Below are 21,271 nucleotides of genomic sequence, written 5' to 3'. Positions count from 1 at the left end.
CAACCGCAGACCATGTGTATGGCGTCATGTGGGCGAGCAGTTTGCGGATGTCACCATTGTGAACAGAGAGCCCCATGGAGGCGGTGAGGTTATGGTATTGGCAGGCGTAAGCTACAGACAACGAACAGCAGCACTTTATCAATTGGCAATTTGAATGCTCAAAAATACCGTGACGAGATCCTTAGGCCCATTTTTTTTTTTTTAAAGATGCATATCTGTATTCCAAGTCAAGTGAAATCCATAGATTAGGGCCCAATGGATTTATTTCAGTTGACTGATTTCCTCATATGAACTCGGTAAAATATACATTTTAGTCATTTAGCAGATGCTCTTATCCAGAGCGACTTACAGGAGCAATTAAGGTAAAGTTCCTTGCTCAAGGGCACATCAGATTTTTCACCTAGTCGGCTCAGGGATTTGAAGCAGCGACTTTGATTACTGGCCCACCCGTCAATACACAGCGGGACTCTTCTGCTCCCGCTTTCTCCCATTGTGTGCTATTGGCAAACTAACACGTGACTAGCTCAACTGTTCTGGGGAACTACAGTAAGCTTCATGTAAAATAATGTGACAGGTGAAATATCTCCTAGTTGACTGCAGGTGTTTAAAAATTAGCTACAAATATGATAATTTATTGATAAACTTCAAACAATAGTTTGTTTAAACTGTATTGAAAAAAACATCTCATGGTCATTTCCAAATACGCCGCCCATGAATGGAAATGGCGGAGCGATTTGTGCATATTGAACCTTTAGACCAACAACCAAAGTGCTTCACTGTTCTGCCATGGCAAAATATGCACTTGTCTATATTTGTGTGCTGTACTGGAGGGGGGGCCCCATCTGAAGCCCATCAATTTTGTGACTTATAAATTACATGTAACCATTGATACTTGACGAATATAACCTATAAATGCCTCATGAGCTTAGTTGAACTGCCCTATCCCATCAGAATCCTAAACATATGCTTGTTTTACTCCAATGTTCATAAACAAACATTGTATCGCAACAAAACATGATAAAAACTCATCCTTGGATCGATAGCCCAGTCTATACATTTGAGAGTGGTTCCATTTCTCCAGACCCATCCCTCTGCCTTTAGTCAAACAGAGCCAGGAAGATCTTTGTTATCGTTTAAATTGCCGCTTCTAGAAAATGATGCAACATCAACTTTATGATCGAAATGGGGCCCTACAGAGTTTAAGAGTTTTACTAACCAAACTGCTTAGGCCCATAAAGCCATAAATCCCAAATCATAAAAAGTAGTCTTAATGGTAAATAGTCCAGCTTTAGACTAGGCCTATACCTTTCTCTGTCAACAGTGTTAAGCCTCCACCCTATTTTATGATAAAGCCATTTGGGGGGGGGTACATTCTAGTAATAATGACTAGCCAATGGTTTCGTCAATGATAGCGCTTCAATCTCTCCAGTTCTACCATCAACATGTCAGCTCAAACAGCAGAGCACGCTCAGGCGGTGTGGGACGTTACCAGCTGTTAGAAGCCCTCTTGGCTGCTCACACTACATAGCTTAATAAGGTGATTTAAAGAGGCCACACCGACAACATATGCGAAGTCCACACCGACAACATATGCGAAGTCCACACCGACAACATATGCGAACCAAAACGTGCCTAATGGTCTACACCAAAGTCTAAAAACACCTTTCGAGCTACAATAAACAGACCAGGAGAAAGAGAGAAAATGCATTATGCTGGTCACATTCTGAAGTCACATCGTCTTACTACCAGGACTACCCCAAGCATAGTTGGCCCGCTTCCATATGTTAAAAGTGTTGGCGCACAACTGTTTTGCAGGCACACGGTAGCGTGCGCACACAGAAGACTTAAAGGCCGCTGCCCTTACAACACCAGGGCCCACTAATCCCAATTTATTATGGAGACTGATCACACAACTCAAAAAAACACAGAAAAATGATGACGTGAGCACTTTTCCCCTATCCTTCTAGTGTGCATCTCGACACTACCACTCAGCGTGGGTCTGACTACATATGGCAGTGCTAGCCCACAACCAGTCAAATGACCCCTCAAGAGGAGAAGGAATTTCTTAGGGTGTAATGAATACCCCAGAGCCCTCCTACAAAGCCCACCGCTGAGCCCTAAGAGGAGACATGACCCTATAGATTACAGGGAAGAGGAGGGCGGCCCAACCACAGAGCTGATCCAGCATTGTCTGGAGACTGGAGTGGAGCCATCACCAGCCAAACCACTTTTCCTGGCCATGAGTGCTGTATGTGCCTGCATCTAAAATGGCACCCTGTTTCCCAAGCTGTTGCACTACTTAACGCCCAGTGGGCCCAGTTTAAAAGCAGTGCACTTTAGGATAAAGCCTGTGTGCCTGCTCTCCTAGAAGGGCTAGATGAGCCAGGCCCCCACGAGTAAGTCAACGAGCTAGCAGCCGGTGAGACGTTTTGTACATGGATCAAGTGAACAAGATTCCTACGGGGTGTAAAAGGTCCAACAGACGTCCAGTGTTTGTGCATACTGTACAGCAGAATCCTCGCTATCCGATTCTAAACAAGCGTGGGCCGGCCTACCGTCGGTCAAAAACACTCAGTGGGCCTGCAAAGCTGTAAACAACTGACCAAGTCCCTCGTCGTCCTCCAACTCCCTTCAAATAGGCACATGCCAGACCAGTAAATTAGGGGAACATCAATGTCAACCAGCCAAAAACAGGCCTGGCCAATTGGAAACAGGAAGAAAACGAGAGGAGAGAAGAGAGGAAACTAGGGTTCTGCCAAGTCAAGTATTGTAAACCACAAAAACAAAAAAATGTGATACCTAACAAGCAAAGGTAACGTTATACCTCTCTGAGAAGCTAGTACTGGACACATGCCCTTTGACATGTGTAATGCAATGATCTGTAGCCTGAGGCCATGTAGGTTGTCACGGACTGTATAGGGAACTGAAAGTGCTAGAAACTAGTTCTTCTACTTCAGTGTGTTTTTTTTTATTTTATTTTTTTACAAGTGTGTGTCGAAGGATTGAATCTAACCAAACGACACTACATGTTGTAGCTGGGACCCTTTGGATGACAAAATCAGAGGAAGATTTTAAAAAAGTGAATATTTAAAATTGCTATTTGTGAATGGATGAAACCTGTGCCAGCGAAAAAATATTTTGATGTGGGGAGCCGTCCTCAAACAATTGCATGGCATGTTTTAGCTGTAAAGCCTACTGTAAAATCGGACAGTGCGGGTAGATTAACAAGATTTTAAGCTTTTAACCGATATAAGACACTTGTATGTACATAAATGTTTAATATCCATAATTTGTATGATTATTTATTTGAATTGCGCACCCTCCAGTTTCACCGGAAGTTGTCCTGCTAGCGGGATGCCTAGCATTAAGACGTTTTAAAAGAACTCCAGCTCAGAGAAGAGAAAGCAGCCATGTTGGTAAAATTAAAATACTGTTAGACTTGGGGATTATGGTCTCGGACAGTGCCATTCGCTTGAGTTACGCCGAACGTGAAAGCCCAGGAAAATGAACAGGAATAGTAGGCTGCAATACTGTAAAGTAGGCCTAATTATTCCAAAAAAAATTTGCTTAAATAAAATTGACTGCTGGTCTTTACTGTATGCTGCAAATTTTTACATTGTATTCCATTTCCAGCGAGACTATTCAAGCTATCGACTCACTGATGGTTGAAGATGAGCGATCTGCAAAGGCAATGTTTAAAAGTCCAAAAGTTATGGGTGGAGCTAGAATTTTGGCTGTCAGCAGTATTAAAATCGACCAATGTCAGCCTTTAAATGCTTTATATCCAAATGTTTAAAGTGCGTGTGGTCAACGGAGAAAATGCATTTGACTGTTTTCCCAAAATAGATTTCTTTCGGGAACATGTATACAGAGTATGTCCACATCCCTGTCAATCGATTTTATTGGTCAAACTACATGGTAATGTAAAAGTAAAAAAATGTTGTGATCCAATATGTAAAAAAACGATCTCAATAATAATAGTTAATAGTTGGTAACAGATCGGCTCTTGGAACTCATTACGAGGCGGATTCTATCTTCAATATGCTTTATTGTACAAATATTTAAAGCGCGTGTGGGCAACAGACTTTTTAATACTAGGGCTGTCAGGAGGAACGGAAAATAATAACACAACATGAGCAGATTAACTTGGTCAAAACAATTATTTATTAAAAAGACTAAAAACACCTCCAACAACACCTTAATTTACAAACTGATAGTCAATTTGTGCCACAGTTTAGACGACCGATAGAACGCTGATCTCCCCCTTGTGATAGTGTAGTGCAAAGACAGAATGCCACCATCTACCACTAACGGTCACGGCAAAAGCTTAAAACTTTAAAGGAAGAACTTTTGGTCAGTGTGGTGTGTGTGGGAGAAAGAAATTTAAATTTTCTGTTACTACTTTGGCCAACATTTGCCAATCTATGCCTAATGATCCTTTGGAATGCAAGAATAATGCAACATGTTTGTAGAGACGAGCATACCAACTATTCCCAGGAACGAAGATGCACTTGGATACTAGTGAAGTAACAAACAGTTTCCCCATCCAAGCTAAAACAGCACGAAATCCCTGTACTAGTATGGACAGTGAGTGCCTTTATTTTTTTTTTATCCCCTTTTTCCTCCCCAATTCCATGGTATCCAATTGTTAGTAGTTACTGTCTTGTCTCATCGCTACAGCTCAGGAGAGAAGAGTCATGCGTCCTCCGAAACACAACCCAACCAAGCCGCACTGCTTCTTAACATAGCGCACATCCAACTCGGAAGCCAGCCGCACCAATGTGTCGGAGGGAACACCGTACGCCTAGCGACCTTGTCAGCGTGCACTGTGCGTGGCCCGCCACAGGAGTCGCTAGTACACGATGAGACAAGGATATCCTTACAGGCCAAACCCTCCCTAACCCGGCCGACGCTAGGCCAATTGTGCGTCGCCCCATGGACCTCCCGGTCACGACCGGCTGTGACAGAGCCTGGGCTCGAACTCTCTGGTGGCACAGCTAGCACTGTGATGCAGTGCCTTAGACCACTGCGCCACCCAGGAGGCCTAGTGAGTGCCTTTTCAGTGCAGCTGCACACACTCTCGTGACAAAGCCTAGCAGGTCCTCTTTGTGAAGAAAAACCTCCCCCAAATGTTAACATTTTAAAATGAGCATTCATACTGTAACCCAACCATCTAGAGTCACAGGGGGGGAAAAATACACTAAGCCCAATCGCTTTTCTGTTTATTCATGGCTGGTATAGGTCAAGATTTTAATTTAAAACGAAGCAGTTTTGTTCTTGTTTATTTTATTTTTTACATTTGCACGCATTTTACTAGTCAAGTCAGTTGAGCAAATTTGAAAAGTTTAAGTCGTTCCATTTATAGCAGTTTATGACATAGCCTAGAGACAGTCATTTTTTCAAGCAGATAAACTGCATTTTAGTTTAAACCAATATTTATTTCAAAGCATTTAAGTTTCTCCAGACATTCAAGATTGGATAGTAGGAAGAGCCACCAACAACTTAACCATCTTTGTAATGCCGGGCAGCGAAAATATTTGTGTCATGAATATCTGTTGTGCGATAAAATACATTCTTCCACACCGATCTTGACAAACCATTTCTGTATGAACATCACTTTGTATACGGGGGCATTGTCATGCTGAAACAGGAAAGGGCCTTCACCAAACTGTTGCCACAAAATGTCATTGTATATTGTAGACCATTATCACTCCTCCACCAAACTTTACAGTTGGCACTATGCAGTCGAGCAGGTAGCATTCTCCTGGCATCCGGCAAACCCAGAGTCGGCCGTCGGACTGTCAGATGGTGAAGCATGATTCATCACTCTAGACGAACAGTTTGTGTCCAAACTTTGCTTCAAAAGGCAGTTTGGAACTCGGGGGTGAGTGTTGCAATTGAGGACAGAAGATGTTAATGCACTATGCGGTCCCGTTCTGTGAGCTTGTTTGGCCTACCACTTTGCAGCTGAGCCGTTGTTGCTCCTAGACGTTTCCACTTCACAATAACAGCAGGGATACCCACATTTCAAACGTCTAGGGATAGCCTAATATTGGCCCAATGGCCTTCATAAAAAGTCATAATGGATATCAGTAAGAACCATGAACTTTAACCTGATGTATTTGGCAATTTATCAATCCATTGCTACGATATCGTCCACTTAATCTTTTAAAAGATATGTATGGCACTAGGAAAGATGATATTTGACAAAAACGGATCATTTATCTGTAGGCTACGTGCATAGCAATTTGTTTTAAGCATCAATTTGTTAACGTGTTCTTACCCAAACTGGGTGCAGCACCTGTCTATAATATCCCTCGATACACAGGATAAGTACTATCAGAGGTCCTGGGAGTTTGCCGAAAAACAGTAGGTTTTTAGGACTGGGATAACCTTCCTGCCAAGTAAAAATGACTGCCATAGCATAATCGGACGGGACTAAAATTACAGATGTGGTGATTTGTGCTCGTGCACATAACTACATTACCTGAGCTCCCCTAGTCAAACTTATCTTGTTCAAATGGGGCTTTACGAGTCGATTCCTAGCGGAAAAGGTTCTCTTTCTACCAAATGACTTGGTAACTCACAGTATTTCACTTTAAAAGTACTTTTTTTTTAGGAAAGAGTGGTCGGCGCGCAGGCAGCTCAAGATTATTTGATTGACAGTTCTGGTCGCCTAGTGATGGACATGTTCGTCCCGCTTCAGAAGCGATATTCCTTTACAGACAAGTAAAATGCCCATTCAGTGGCGCTTTGAAACTATCTCCAGTGAAGGTTTTGTGTCGTCATTTAAAAAGCCGTAGAGTACCCTTGCAGACAAACAAACGTAGTAGCTGAGGTGTATTCAAGGGTATTTGACTGTGGTAGATCACTAAGGCTGGGAAATGAAGTTGTCATGCATATGTAATAGGACCATTATTCCGCATTGTGAATTGACGTGGGATTTTTTCCCCCCCTTAGCATTCTAAAAATGGGGGAAAAAAATATAAAATTGGCAGTTTAAATGTTAATCAAAATGGTTCTTCATTTGTCACATCCCTAGTGTGTGTGTACACTGTTTAGGCCTGGCACTGGCTTGGAAGTGGTGAGAGGGTCAGCCCTGGGGGTCAGTAGAGTAAAGTTTTCAGAGTGCTGGGAGAATTGACCCAGTTCCACAGTTCTAAATGGCTGCTTGGTGTGAGGTGGCAGTTCAGTAAGGTCACTCACAGCCAAAGAGATTGGCGTCAGTGGGGTAATGGACGCAAAGTAGAGTTTAAAATGTTTTATTTATTTATTCTGTCAACTTTCTCAAAACTCCCCAAAATCCTGGTTGGAAGATTTCCTATTCCTTTCTGATTCTGTTAAGAAATCCAGGAATCCTCCAACCAGGATTTATAGAAAACCTGGGCATTTTGGTTAAGCTACCAAAGTTTTGCAACCCTAAAGCCAAGGCAAGGGAGGGGGCCTTCACATGTTGAAATGCAGTCCCAAACTGCTGCCTGACAAGGCTGTGTTCGGTGTGGAGAATTTGTCTCCAAACTGGGTGTAAAGAGAGGTGATACTCCCTGGACCTACAAGACATACTGTTTTCTGTTGCTAAATGTCTTTATACAAGGGGCCCTGCTGAACACAAACAAGCACTATGGGGCTTAATCCAGGACAATCAGACTTTTTGGGTGTGTTGTTACAGTTGGGTTAAGGAGGGAGAGAGAGAGAGGGGTGTGGTTGGTTGGTGGTTCTGTCCTGGGGTGTGGGGGTGGGGGTTCAACTGTCACTAAGGGGCGGACAGAAAGAAAGACAAGTTAGCTACAGAGCTGACTGGGAAGAATAAGCTTAACTGGGAAGATATTGGATGATTTCCCATTAGGTCTATTATTGAATTAGGCGGGGGGTTTTAGTGTTGTTTTTGGCCTCCCTTAAATTGACACGTCCTTGTTTTAAGTAAATAATTGTTTGCACTAAAAGAGCCAATGAGCTGCATCCCAAATAGCATAGGGTGATAGGGAATAGGGTGCCATGTCTTACTGGCCATTTATCGGTTCTCAGCTGGGTTTGATTTTCGGTCCTTATTTGAAATGAAAAATCGGCGGAGCGGACCTTAAAAAAAAAAAACAATTTAAACTTGCATTATGTGTAGTCAGTAGGCCATAAACAAATCCAGCTTGACATTTCAGTGTAGTGCACGCTCCATTATACTTATAAGCCTATAAGTACCTATGGTCTACTATCTTATATAACATTTTCTGGACAGGAAGTACCCTACAATGCTGCTAAAATAAAACACTGTAGCCTGTCATGTTAATACTCTATAGGCAAGTTGCTACTCCATTCAAAAGATGGGTTTACATGCTACACTTGCATCAGATAATCAACATTTAAAAAAATGCATGCCAAAGCAGGTATAATCAGAATGTCAACTCAAACAAGTATACAACAAATAATTCAAAAGCAATTTCTTCCAGTTTTCTGCTAGGCTATATGTATGCCTATGCAAGACATGTCACCAGTGGAGTGGGCATTGCATCATTTCAGGGGTGAAATTATTTCACTGAGAGTTGTGTTTTACTCAATAGACGCACATAGGCCTCTGTGGGAGGGTTTCTCCTCCAACCCACACACACAAAGGCGTCTTTGACGGGGAGTGTTACCACCACCACAGCAGCTGAGCAATTTAATCAAGCACAACAGGCCTTCCTCGAGTAGACTAGCGCCAACACAGTTCATATGAAAGAGCAACAGCCCATATGTGCGGATGTATTCACCAGAATGGGAAACAACTATGACTCAAGCATGGAGTGTACCATTAAAGTGCACATTCCTTGGGGGGGGCTACTTTGAAGAATCTCAAATATATTTAGATTTGTTTAACACCGTTTACTACATGATTCCAAATGTGTTATTTAATATAGTTGTGATGTCTTCACTGTTATTCTAAAGAAAAACCCTGGATTGAGCAGGTTTGTCTAAACTTTTGACTGGTACTGTATGTGGGATGCTGGGCTGAAGGGAGTTGTCGTTTTCATTATTCTCTCACAAGACTTTCACATTTCCACAAACTTCAAAGTGTTTCCGTTCAAATGGTATCAAGAATATGCATATCCTACCACATGAGAGAGGAACACCACATTCAAGAGAGAGGGAAAAAGACAGCTCGTAAAAGTATGGCCGATCTACTTTGAAGAACTAGTAAAATGATTGTCAGACAGCTCTGCGGCATGCCTAGCTATACAGAAGGACTAAAGACAGTACAGTATGGGGAGCACAGAGAACGTTGTCTGGCTGTTTGGTTGCTACTGCCTGAGCAGAGATGAGATTATTTTTCTTATTCCTAAAAGTAGTTTTAAAAAAGTTTTTTTTTAAAGAAAAAAAGTAACACACAACTGAAATATTGTATTATTTCACAGTAATTTCAATTTTTAAATTAATATTTCATAATGAATTTATTGCAAAAAAATAAATAATCTAAATGGCATTAAAAAGGAATAATTTCTCAACATTCCAATGCATGTACTTTCACACGTGACACAAGGATGAAACCATGGGTTTAATTCTGCTGAACACTTGTTGGATTTAATGTTCATTAGTAAATATTTTCACTGAATTGTGGTTATTTTATTTTTAATCCTCAACAGATATTCCAAGTAGGAACTGTAGGCAAGGAACTGTAAATGAGACAATTGCAACCTTATCGCCAAACCATAGTAATCTATATACTATAAACAAAAATGTCATCCATTTCACATTAAGCACATGCATTACGTCAAGTATTTCTATTGATTGATAGATAGATATATATATATATATATATAATGCCCACGTCACTAATCTTGTAAGACTTGATTGATACTGTGTTAGTAATCAAGTGGGAATTTCCCACCATAGATAAAACCAAATTTGACATGGACATTGCCCTTAACCTTCCACCATTTTAAAGTGGGTGAAGGATCACATGATTCCATCCAGGTCATCAGCTAATGAATTATACACGCTAGTACACATCTCACAAAAATGTAGCTGGCAGTAAATGGCTAACCTTGTTTGAACAGGTATAAAGGGCAGCACACCGGCAGTATGCACCGTTGCAGTTTTTTTGCCAACCCAGAAGTAGTAGATAAGAAATTATACTACTTCAAAATTGAGATTGCGTTACTGGCACTGCCCTTGCGCTCACAGACGCCACATTGGGACATATAAAGATGATATCTATCAGACTGTTTACCACATACGACTGGGAAAAAAAAAACATTTGAACGGCCCTCCAACTGGTACTTCCTTGTGGTTAACTCGTCTAGCGCCGCTGAGCTCCGACTTCCCCCACATGGTGACCTCTGATGTTACCTACTAAGGAAATTCTCGATAAGAGCAACTCAAAACATTATTTTTTAAAGCAATCTATTCAGATGTTTTTTTTAACACTATAATTTGTTTAGAAGCCTTATAGCTGTAATTTTAGTTTATGGTTGACACAGCTTGTTGGCCATTAGCTAATTGGGTGTTTCTCAAATGAGCTCAAAGCACGTGAATGCATCCAACTGGTATTTTCGACTTCAAAATGGTACATTTCCACCTCCCACTTGGAGCTCAAGGATGATCGACTCGTTTCCCCACTAGTCTCTACCAGCTGGTGGGATGTTCAAATAGATTTTCCCAGTCGTATGTGGTAAACGTAGAGAATGATAAAAATATCTTTATATATGTCCCATTATGGCATCTGTGAGCACACAGGCAGCGCATTGAGGCCATCTCCATTTTGAAGTAGTACATTTTTCTACTACTAGGAGTTGGCAAACAAACTGAAAGGGTGCATACTGCCATTCAGAGTGTGTTGTTTGACCAGGTATAGAGCCAAGGATGGCAATTTACTGCCACCTACAGTTATGGAATATTTGCCTCACAAGTATAATCTAATCTTATTCAAGTTTTTTTAACTGCATTGTTGGTTAGGGGCTCCTAAGTAAGCATTTCACTGCAAGGTCTACAACTGTATTCAGTGCATGTGACATTACACTGTATTTGATATTGGCGGATCCCTCCTGATGACCCAGATGGAATCATGTGATCCTTGCTTCACCCATAGGAAGTCCCACCCAGTTGACTACTTTATAAAAAAATATAAAAAAATTAAAAAAATAAAAGTGAATCCCTCAATGGCAATGTCCATGACGAAACTTGTTTAATCCATCTAGAGTCCTCTAACTCTATGGTGGTAAATTCCCACTGGTTATCAACTCCGCATGAGTAGTCAGCCATCGGTTACACAGGGTTGTGCTTGTGTCTACTTATCTCGAGTTCGACTGGAGAAAAACATTTATTATGTAGAAGTCCATAGCCACATGTATGTCTTTGGCCAATGCAAGACATCATGCGACCATTTTGCTCAGTGAGGAAATTCATGCCAATGTGATAAGAGGATGTTTTACGAATCCGTGCCATTCAACATTGGCATAAATGAATGATGGGCATAAATGGATGGGCAATATGACACGTTGTATTTAACCAATATGCATAAACGTTTATTGATGTTCTTTGCAGTATTTTTTTATGTAGCCCAATAAAAATGATATTGCACGTAACGGATTGCACGTCTGGTAAGGGGGCGTGATGGTGTTTGACAACATAAATTCAGTTCGTCCTTTGACCGCATGTTTGTCAGGGTATATTGCGTTTAGTCAAATTACCGAGATTATGAATAAAAACACGATAGCACTGGCCATGAATGAAAGCAATGTTGCATGAATGTTTATGGACATTCCTTTAAAGCTGTAACATTAAATAACAAAACACCCTTTAAATACAACTACATTTGAGGGCAAATGTCCGTAATTGAAACATTTGACAGGTCAGTGTATAACTGTTAGTGGTTGATTGCGCAACACAGTATGTTGATTGCATATTGCTATCTAAATGGCTAGCCAGATACGTTAGCCTTTCGCCAAAGAGGAAGGGACGTTAATGCACTGCAAAACAAGTCTCGAATGGGTTACATATTAGAGTGCGTCTTCACATGTGCCCAGCGAGACAATGGTCCATAAAAAACAATGCATAGTCAAATATGTCGTCCAGCAATTTGTGAGTTGGCTGTCGAATTAACTTGCTAACTAGCTACATTGCCAACTGGTTCGCTCGAATACAAGTGCTCGAGCAATAGAGCACATGGTGGAGTGTGGCTGGAACTGCAGCCCAACCCTTTGAGACAATAGGCGAACTGGGCAAACATGTTTTCGACGTTCAATCCAAACGATTTACTGCCTTGAATTAACCATGCAATTCGTGCATATGCTATTCAAATAACTCACCATCGTGCTTTTGAACGGTGGTCCATGTCTCCACTTCGGTCGCCATGGCGCTCTCTTGAACTGGTTGTTTACCGTTTGATAGCGATCCACACCGTTTGGCCTTTCACGAAAACAAATAGCAGAAACGTGCAAAACAGTGTGAACAAAACAATCAAACAAAATGTGCACCTAAAGGAAACATTGGTGTTATGCACATGCATGCCAAAAAACATGTAAATACGTTAATCCTCACCCTCAAGCAGCTTGCTTGCTCGTGCTATATAACGTCAGTTATAATACCCAACAAATATGAAATGCCGTAGAAAAATGAATGTCAAATAAATTCGACACTTTTTTAAATGAAATTAATATATATCTACTACTCCTTTCAGAATAAATCTGACAAGAGCATGTGTGGAACCGATGCGCAAAGAGAAAATAATCCGTGGAACCTAGAAAATAAACAAAGTCTGTTTTTAACTTTGGAACGTCTGTCTCAATGTCACGTGGTTAATACAGGGGCTAGTCCTTTTCTGTTCTGGCCAATCATTTGGGGTTAGTGTTATCCGAGATTCTTGGGAAGTCCCTACCTTAAACCCTACAATTAACCCCTACCGTTATCCCAATCATAACGGTACCAAACCCGAACCATTTAAAAAAAATCAACTTCAATGCGGTAGGGACGTCCCAAGGAACCGATATTGCAAGGACCAATCAATTCAATTTCAATGTAAGGGATTTATTGGCATGGGAAACATATGTTTACATTGCCAAAGTAAGTGAAATCGATAATAAACAATAACAAATTAACTGTAAGCATTTACACTTACAAAGGTTCCAAAATAATAGAGACATTTCAGATGTCATATTGTGTATATTTACAGTGTTGTAATGATGTGCAAATATTTCAAGTACAAAAGGGAAAATAAATAAACATAGGTTGTATGGCCCTCCTTAACCCGGACGACGCTAGGATAACTGTGCGTCGCCACATGGACCTCCGACAGAGCCTGGGCTCGAACCCAGAGTCTCTGGTGGCACAGCTAACACCGCGATGTGGTGTCCTAGACTACTGCGCCACCCGGGTCCCATTTTTTTGCAGAATTCTGCATGAACATTCTCAATTTGGTGTTTTGTGAATTCTTGGTTGGGGAGCGGACCCCAGACCTCATACCCATAAAGGGCAATGGGTTCAGATCCTAATTGGTATGTCGAATTCTATGTTCATTCTACACCACCTGCTTTGTACACTTTTTGTATGAATACTTCTTGCCATTGAACCCTATAGGCCTAAAATGGTCGCTTCCAGTGGTTATTATGTCATGTGACCATTCCAAGATGGCGGCCCCCTTAGCCTACTTTATATTAGCATGCTAGTGTAATTAGCCGCATGCTAACATGAATGCTAACGTTCTAACTTATGCTTGCCTATGTATGGGTTTATACTGTTTATAATGTTAGGTTAGCTTGCACTGTTGATAACGCACTACTGTAGCATTCTAGCTATATTCGTTTAAGCTTTTCCTTTAAACTATGAGTCCACCTTACCGGGCGGTGCTCTCCTGTCACGGAGGTTTAAAGCAGTGTATTCAAAGGAAAAATGTATCATTAATTCCAATTAATTGAAATAGGCCTACCTTGGATATTGACGTGACAAACACATTTAAACCCTCGAATTTGATTTGATTTGATTGATTTGATTTGAAAGTAATTGTTATCTGGGTTATAATGGAGTGCCATAACTATTACTGTAATGTTATTTAGATATTTGCTATAAAAAAATTGTTCTATCAACTTGACGTGAGAAACGCATAGACATGAACATTGTTTGATACGCCCCGAGGAGTATAAAGACAGGTTTTGTGTTTGAAGTTATACCGCAAAAGATGCGACTCCGGTGGGACTCGAACCCACAACCTTTGAATCACTCCTCAAGTGCTTGACTAGAAGTCCAATGCGCTATCCATTGCGCCACGGAGCCACCTGTTGATAGGTTTCGCACTAGCTAATATAACGTTGCGGCGTCCCGAAAAACTAAGCTTTTGAGCTAGCTTTTCTATGTACACAGGTTACTAAATACGTCACAATGGTCACGTCATAAGTGAAGGAAGATAAGTATAGATGTCGTGTACATTGTAAGTGAACAACGTATAATATACATTATCCCTGACAATATTGCTGTAGTATGAATTGAATAACTAAACATTTGCTGGCTGAAACCGCTTTAGTTTAGCATTTTCTTGCCACGGAAGCGTTGTGCAGTGGATTGAACATAAAGGGACGGCTCTTTCGCATTGTCAATAGAGCAAGAATCACATGCTGTTTAGTGAAACAAGCGAATATATGGTGCTAACTGGCATTGTAGCTATATGAGCATCCCCCAGTTAGTCGAGGACATTTCTGGTTGCGACAACCTAGTTATGATATCACTGTCTGCAACCAACAAGTAATCAAGATTTGCACTCGCCAACCAATCCGAAGATTATCGCTCATCAATCGAGGTTGCTACACCAGGAATTAAAGAATGGGGGGCATTTTCTATCAAGAACCAACATACTCGTCGAAGCCTACACTATATCGTAATCCCAATACGGGTGCTGTATTTAGCCTTGAATGGTTTTTAATGCTTTCTTTTCCTTACAGTGACAATCTGAGAGTAGAAAAGTATCGGGCTTCATCCGACAATCCTCTCAGCCTTCATCATCATCCGTAACTTTTCATTATGAAAACCTGTCTCTTTTTGGCAAACCACTCACCCTCTTCAATTCTTGGTTTACACCTCGGTTGCACTAGCGTCTCGGATTGGTTGCCAATTCAGACGGCGATATGATTGGTTGTCGCAACTAGAAATGAAGTTGTAACAAAGTCTTAGAAATGTGTTGAAATACCATATATGGCCTGCTGAAGACAGAGCCCGGATAGCTCAGTCGGTAGAGCATCAGACTTTTAATCTGAGGGTCCAGGGTTCAAGTCCCTGTTCGGGCGATGCTTTTTTTTTTCACCTTGAAGACGACGCCTAAATTGCGATCTTGTATTTACACTAATTCGTTGTATTCAGAAGGTCCGTTTCTTGTATTTATCAGTTTTAAAGACCGCCAAGCCGTAATTATGCTATTGTCAATAATAAATACAGAACAAGAGTCTACTTTGACTGGATTTGATTGGAATATCATTTTCAAGGCTGTCTGGTGAACGTTTCGAGATGTGGGACTAATTTATGCATTTCCCAAACGTGCTGCTTTGGAGCACGGCTATTTTTTTTTATCCTCAGAAAACGTACTCTCAGGTAAATTACTTTCTAAATCAATGAACGGCATGATGATATTGTAAAGAGGCCGTTCTTTCAGATGAGAAGGCAAGGGGAGATCAATTTTCCGGGCTGACATAGGCTTTTCAGTACACGACACACTGGCCTGACGTTAAACACAGATGCGCGCGAATTTCGGCTGTATAATATGGAACGCCGTTTGGGTCTTTAGTGTCAAAAAGATACACGTCAAATAACACTATTTGAGGCGTCAAATAACACTATTTGACACGTCACGTAAGCTTCTTTACCAATCTGCACCTGCATATGACCCCACGTCACATAATAATTTAACACTTTGTACGTAGTTTATTACACATTGATTACACTCTCACTCTATTTCATACGTCACAACGATTCACCGATACGTGTCGCTATGAGTCATAGATTTTGTCACCGATGATAACATTTGCATAAAGGCCATTTGGACTCCGCCCAAGTCTCAGGTACTGATGAAAGACATTCACTCAACTTCTGTTCTCCCGAGGTAAAAAAAAATCAATGGCTGCCCAATTTCTGGAAGATCGTAAATCTACCATCTCTGATTTGCACCAGACTGCTGCTCACGGACAGAAGAGATGGACTTCAACCATCAATAGCCCGGTAACGTTAACTTAATGTTAGCTATCTATCTAATGTAGGTGTTGAGAGTGTGTGGTGTACAAGCTGCAAAAAGTTTTTAGGAGTGTATTTTGTCAATTATCGATTGTATTTTTTTTATTTCAGTATCCTATCAAGCGTCTTTGGAGGGAAGGTGGTATCACATCACCAAGGAGCAGCTTGAGGTGCTCAGTTTGTCATATGTGTTACGGTTTTCTTCCGTCGAAAGAGAGTCGGACCAAAATGCAGCGTGGTTAATTCGATACATGTTTAATGAAGACAAAACACGAACAATACAAAAACGGAATGTGAAAACCTATACAGCCTATCTTGTGACAACTAACACAGAGACAGGAACAATCACCCACGAAACACTCAAAGAATATGGCTGCCTAAATATGGTTCCCAATCAGAGACAACGAGAATCACCTGCCTCTGATTGAGAACCGCCTCAGGCAACCATAGACTTTGCTAGAACACCCCACTAAGCCACAATCCCAAAGCCTACGAAAAACCCCAATACACAAACACACCACAAAATAAACCCATGTCACATCCTGGCCTAACCAAATAAATAAAGAAAACACAAAATACTAAGACCAGGGCGTGACAATATGACCGTCAGACAAATGGCAGATGCTCTCAATGTGTCGCACTCTGTGGTCAAGAATAAAGCAATTGTAACACAAGAGGGAGATCTCTACATCCTCTCTAGATTTGATCACATTCCTGATTGATGTATCTTTTTTGTGTTGAGTCATTTCCAGCTTTTCAGGTCCTACTCACTGTTGTCAGACACTCAGCTGGATGAGAGGATCAAAGGGCTGATATCAATAAAAACAGAATGGCGTCCCTATAAGAGACCCCTAAAAAGTTTTTGTAAAACAAACATATCTTGTTTTTTAGGTGGAGGATTGTTATCCATGGTGCTGTGGATGGTTACAGCAGACTTGTTGGGTTTCTGAAGGCCTCTGACAACAACAGGAGTGCCACAGTCATGGATGTCATTCGAAGCAGCCATCACCAGCTACGGAGTACCATCCCGGGTGAGATGTGACCCGGGTGGTGAAAACAACCGTATCTGTGCCTTCATGGAGCAATTCAGGGGTGGTGAGAGGGGAAGTGCCCTCAGAGGAAGGAGCACACAACCAGAGGATAGAGTGGCTGTAGGGGGACGTCTGGCATGGAGTCTCCAACGTTTACCATGACCTGTTCACCTTCTTGGAGACGGAGCAGATCATCGACATCAACAATGGGGTGGACCTGTGGGCACTGCACTTTGTGTTCCAGCCACGGATGAACAGAGATCTTGCTGTGTTTGCCAGTCAGGGGACCCACCATGGGCTGAGGACTGAACAACGGCAGTCACCTCTGCAGTTGTTCGTCTCGGGCTCCCTGGCAATGCAGAGGGCCAATCTGACAGCTGTAAGGGATTTGTTTGCCCCAAATTCAACCACCATCAGCTCTCAAGCCACCACCTCAGCTCCTCCTCCAACAACCATCACCTCAGCGCCTCCTCCAACCACCACCTCAGCTCCTCCTCCAACAACCATCACCTCAGCGCCTCCTCCAACCACCACCTCAGCTCCTCCTCCAACAACCACCACCTCAGCTCCTCCTCCAACAACCATCACCTCAGCGCCTCCTCCAACCACTGGCGCCGCAGCTATTTATTGGTCGGAATGGGTGATTGTGCCACAAACCCAGTTCACCATCAGCAACACACAGATGGAGCTGTTGTGGACAATAATTCAATTGGAAGTCCCCAGAGGCAGCCTGGGAGTTGACATTCTACAGAGGGTTATGGCAGTTATATCTTCAGCGCCACTCGTTCCTACTTCAACCTGATTTATACTCCCCTACTGGGATGAGGGATTGGATGCTATATCTTCAGCTCCACTCCTTCCTTTGAATCAGTTCATTTTTATAATACTATTATACATTTTATAATACTAACATTCCCCCTCTCACACACTGTATGATTTGGTCTCTAGAAAGGTGCGACAGACATTTACAACTCTAAACAGATGGGGACCAGAGTTTAGACACAGGTGGCCTTAACAAAAGTGACGTACTTCTCCATTCCGTTATGATTTTGTTTGCTCATATTTGGAGAGTGTCAGGTACTGTTAAGATATAAGGCTGAAGGTTATTGTATTTTGCTCTATGGCGCTTTAGCACAGCATTCCATCTGCTGACACAATGTTTGTCTTCCACTCAGTATAACACGACCCAGGAGAGGCCTACTGCAAGCACTGGATTAGAGCCTTCAGAGCGCGCCTGCTGTGGGAGGACAACAGAACATTCTGAATGGACATTATTAAAACAGAACTTGCATTTTTGTAATGCCCAATCGGGACTTTTATAAATTGTTAAAATAAATGTGTGGAGAAAGCCCTATAGTTAAAAAAAATAATTTAAAAAAACTATGAAGATAGGGATTCGGCTCCCGTTACATTTTATATCTTTGTGATTAACAGCAACCGATTACAGTTACTAACATAACATTGTTGACACATTGTGGCAGCTCAAATGATGTGGTTGAAGATGGACTAGTGCAGGGCTCTCCAACCCTGTACCTGGAGAGCTACTGTCTTGTAAGTTCACTCCAACCCTAATCTAGTGCACCTGATTTGAATAATTACCTGCTTAATAAATTAATCAGGTTAGTTACAATTGAGGTTGGATTGAAAACCTACAGGAGGGCAGCTCTCCAGGAACAAGGTTGGAGAGCTTTGGACTAATGGATCTAGTTCTTAGATCAATGCATTTGAAATTCGATAAGTTACTACGAAGGTGCAGTTCCCAGAAGTGGAGCTGTCACTTAATACAGTGGATGGGAAGTCTTATTTCATGTAGTTCTAATTAAATGATTGTTGAAGTTTATTGTTCTTAATGTAGGACATCAAATTATCAGATTTGGATGAGTTGGCTGCGATATGGCAGGAGTACTTCAGTCAATATCAGCAAAGGATATTGGTTATTAGTGAAGTGTCAGTAAAGTGTTTCTAAAAAATAAAAAAAACGCCAAGACAAGCAATATGGATTGTAATAATTTAATTTTAAAGGATCATTAAGTGCACAATAACAGCCGATATGGAAATACAGTGCATTTGGAAAGTATTCAGACCCCCTTGACTTTTTCCACATTTTGTTACATTAGAGCCTTATTCTAAAATCTATTAAATAAATTAAAATGTAGCGTCATACCCAAGAAGACTGATGTAATCGCTGCTTCAGCAAAGTACTAAGTAAAGGGTCATACATGTAATATATCCTCTTTTTTTATATATACATTTGCAAAAATGTAAACCTGTTTTTGCTTTGTCATTATGGGGTATTGTGTGTAGATTGATGAGGGGGAAAATTTTATCCGTTTTTTAATAAGGCTGTAACGTAATAAAAAGGCAAGAGGTCTGAATACCATACAAACAAGTAGATAAATGCTTAAATGTCGATGTGCTGTTACATTTTCAGACACTCAATTGCTACTGTAGTTTAGTGCTACTAGATACAATTATGTGTCGTAAAAATGTTTTTATGCAACACCGAAATGTGGGGAATTCACAATACCGGAGGTCATGAATTCCCTAAAGGCATTGTAGGTGCTATGAAGAGGGAGCCTTAGTGTCACAGCACACGTGTTTGCCACTGGGTACTTTTTCTTCTACTGCCTAGCGAGACTCCCTCGCGCTGTGTGTGAGGAATTCGATGGTCGGGGTGTCCTCAAACCCAAGGGGTGGCATCACCGTTGCCCCAGTAGCAAACTCCAACACCATCGCCACTGTTAGAGGAGGACATTCTCCATCTGAGGAGTACACAGTAAAACATAAAAAATACACATTTAAAATCACAAAATTGGAATAATATGCAGTTACCGATAAACATGAACAATTGACTAATTTTACCTTCCACCTCAGCCAGCCAGTTGAACCAGTGGCAGACGGTGTCGTTCTCCAAACACCGCCGGTTGCCGCCAGGCATGGAACAGGTTATTTTAAACAGATCCCGCAGGTCCCCACAAAAAGTGCTCGGAGGCTGTCCGGGTGGTTCCCCAATGCTTTGAGCAGCCCAAGAGAGTTGGGACCATATTTGAACCTGTCATGGTTTAGAGACAGTATGTATATTTAAAACAAGTTTAAGGACAATATAGTGATGTGTATTGATTTAGGGGGGTGGACTGGTTAAAAATACTTATGTTAGAGGAGGTAATGACAAGTCCTGCACAGATTTATGACAGAGTTGACTTACTGCTCCAAGACCACCTGCATGCTCCCTTGGACAAATTGTTGAGCCACCAATTCAACCACACCATCTCTATCCTCCATTGTCTTGACAACAACTCTTTTTTTTGTAGGGGAACAAGTCTCCTCCTCCTGCCCGTCTTAAAGGCCTCTACATTTGGATTCATCTGGGGGAAATGTTTCCCCCAAAACCTTCAAGCTGCTGCTCTCCTCCTGACCATAGGGCACGTTGATCTGCCTCACAGGATACTCTAAAGACACTGAGATATGGAAACATTTAAATCTATTAAAAAAGTATCCTAATATAAAACAGAAAAATAGTCCATGATCTGTAAATCAGTCAAATAACCTACAATAAGTCTGTTTAATCACAAGATAGATTCACACCTTGCTTACTTACAAAGCAAGCACTGTGCATCGCACTGTGTCCTCATGTACTACATGGATATAGGGAAAATGTTTATTTTTATTTCACCTTTATTTAACCAGGTAGGCTAGTTGAGAACAAGTTCTCATTTGCAACTGTGACCTGGCCAAGATAAAGCAAAGCAGGTCGACACAGTTACACATCGAATAAACAAACATACAATCAAAAATACAGTAGAAAAAAAGTCTATATAGTGTGTGCAAATGAGGTAGGATAAGAGAGGTAAGGCAATAAATAGGCCATGGTGACAAAGTCATTACAATATAGCAATTAAACACTGGAATGGTAGGATGTACAGAAGATGAATGTGCAAGTAGAGATACTGGGGTGTAAAGGAGCAAGATAAATAAATACAGTATGGGGATGAGGTAGATTGGATGTGCCATTTACAGATGAGCTATGTACAGGTGCCGTGAGCTGCTCTGACAGCTAGTGAGGG

The 21,271-nt window shown here is 41.4% G+C and overlaps 1 protein-coding gene, 1 long non-coding RNA gene and 2 other non-coding genes across 4 annotated transcripts in view; 1 reads left to right on the top strand and 3 right to left on the bottom strand.

The window, feature by feature from the left end:
- Positions 1–12,757, bottom strand: part of LOC112234429 (programmed cell death protein 4) — a 33,956-nt gene extending 21,199 nt beyond the window's left edge. The window contains exons 1-2 of the mRNA XM_024402549.2: positions 12,508–12,757; positions 12,276–12,375 (exon numbers count right to left, since the gene is read on the bottom strand). Of these exons, the coding sequence (XP_024258317.1) occupies positions 12,276–12,321 (46 nt within the window). The 5' untranslated portion in view covers positions 12,322–12,375; positions 12,508–12,757. The remainder of the gene's footprint in view (positions 1–12,275; positions 12,376–12,507) is intronic.
- Positions 12,758–14,143: 1,386 nt separating this feature from the next.
- trnar-ucu lies at positions 14,144–14,235 on the bottom strand. The gene is given in 2 exon segments: positions 14,144–14,179; positions 14,199–14,235. It is a non-coding gene; the product is annotated as a tRNA-Arg (tRNA).
- Positions 14,236–15,166: 931 nt separating this feature from the next.
- On the top strand, positions 15,167–15,239 carry trnak-uuu. Its single transcript has one exon. It is a non-coding gene; the product is annotated as a tRNA-Lys (tRNA).
- A 4,253-nt stretch (positions 15,240–19,492) lies between these two features.
- Positions 19,493–20,921, bottom strand: LOC112262277. The gene is made up of 3 exons (XR_002955314.1): positions 20,413–20,921; positions 20,070–20,259; positions 19,493–19,969 (listed from the first exon to the last, which is right to left on the bottom strand). It is a non-coding gene; the product is annotated as an uncharacterized LOC112262277 (long non-coding RNA).
- Positions 20,922–21,271: the final 350 nt, after the last annotated feature.

Source organism: Oncorhynchus tshawytscha, linkage group LG11 (assembly GCF_018296145.1).
Source record: "Oncorhynchus tshawytscha isolate Ot180627B linkage group LG11, Otsh_v2.0, whole genome shotgun sequence".
Taxonomy (NCBI): domain Eukaryota; kingdom Metazoa; phylum Chordata; class Actinopteri; order Salmoniformes; family Salmonidae; genus Oncorhynchus; species Oncorhynchus tshawytscha.
Note: the sequence above shows the minus strand (reverse complement) of the source record. Positions and strands in the feature narration are given on the sequence as shown.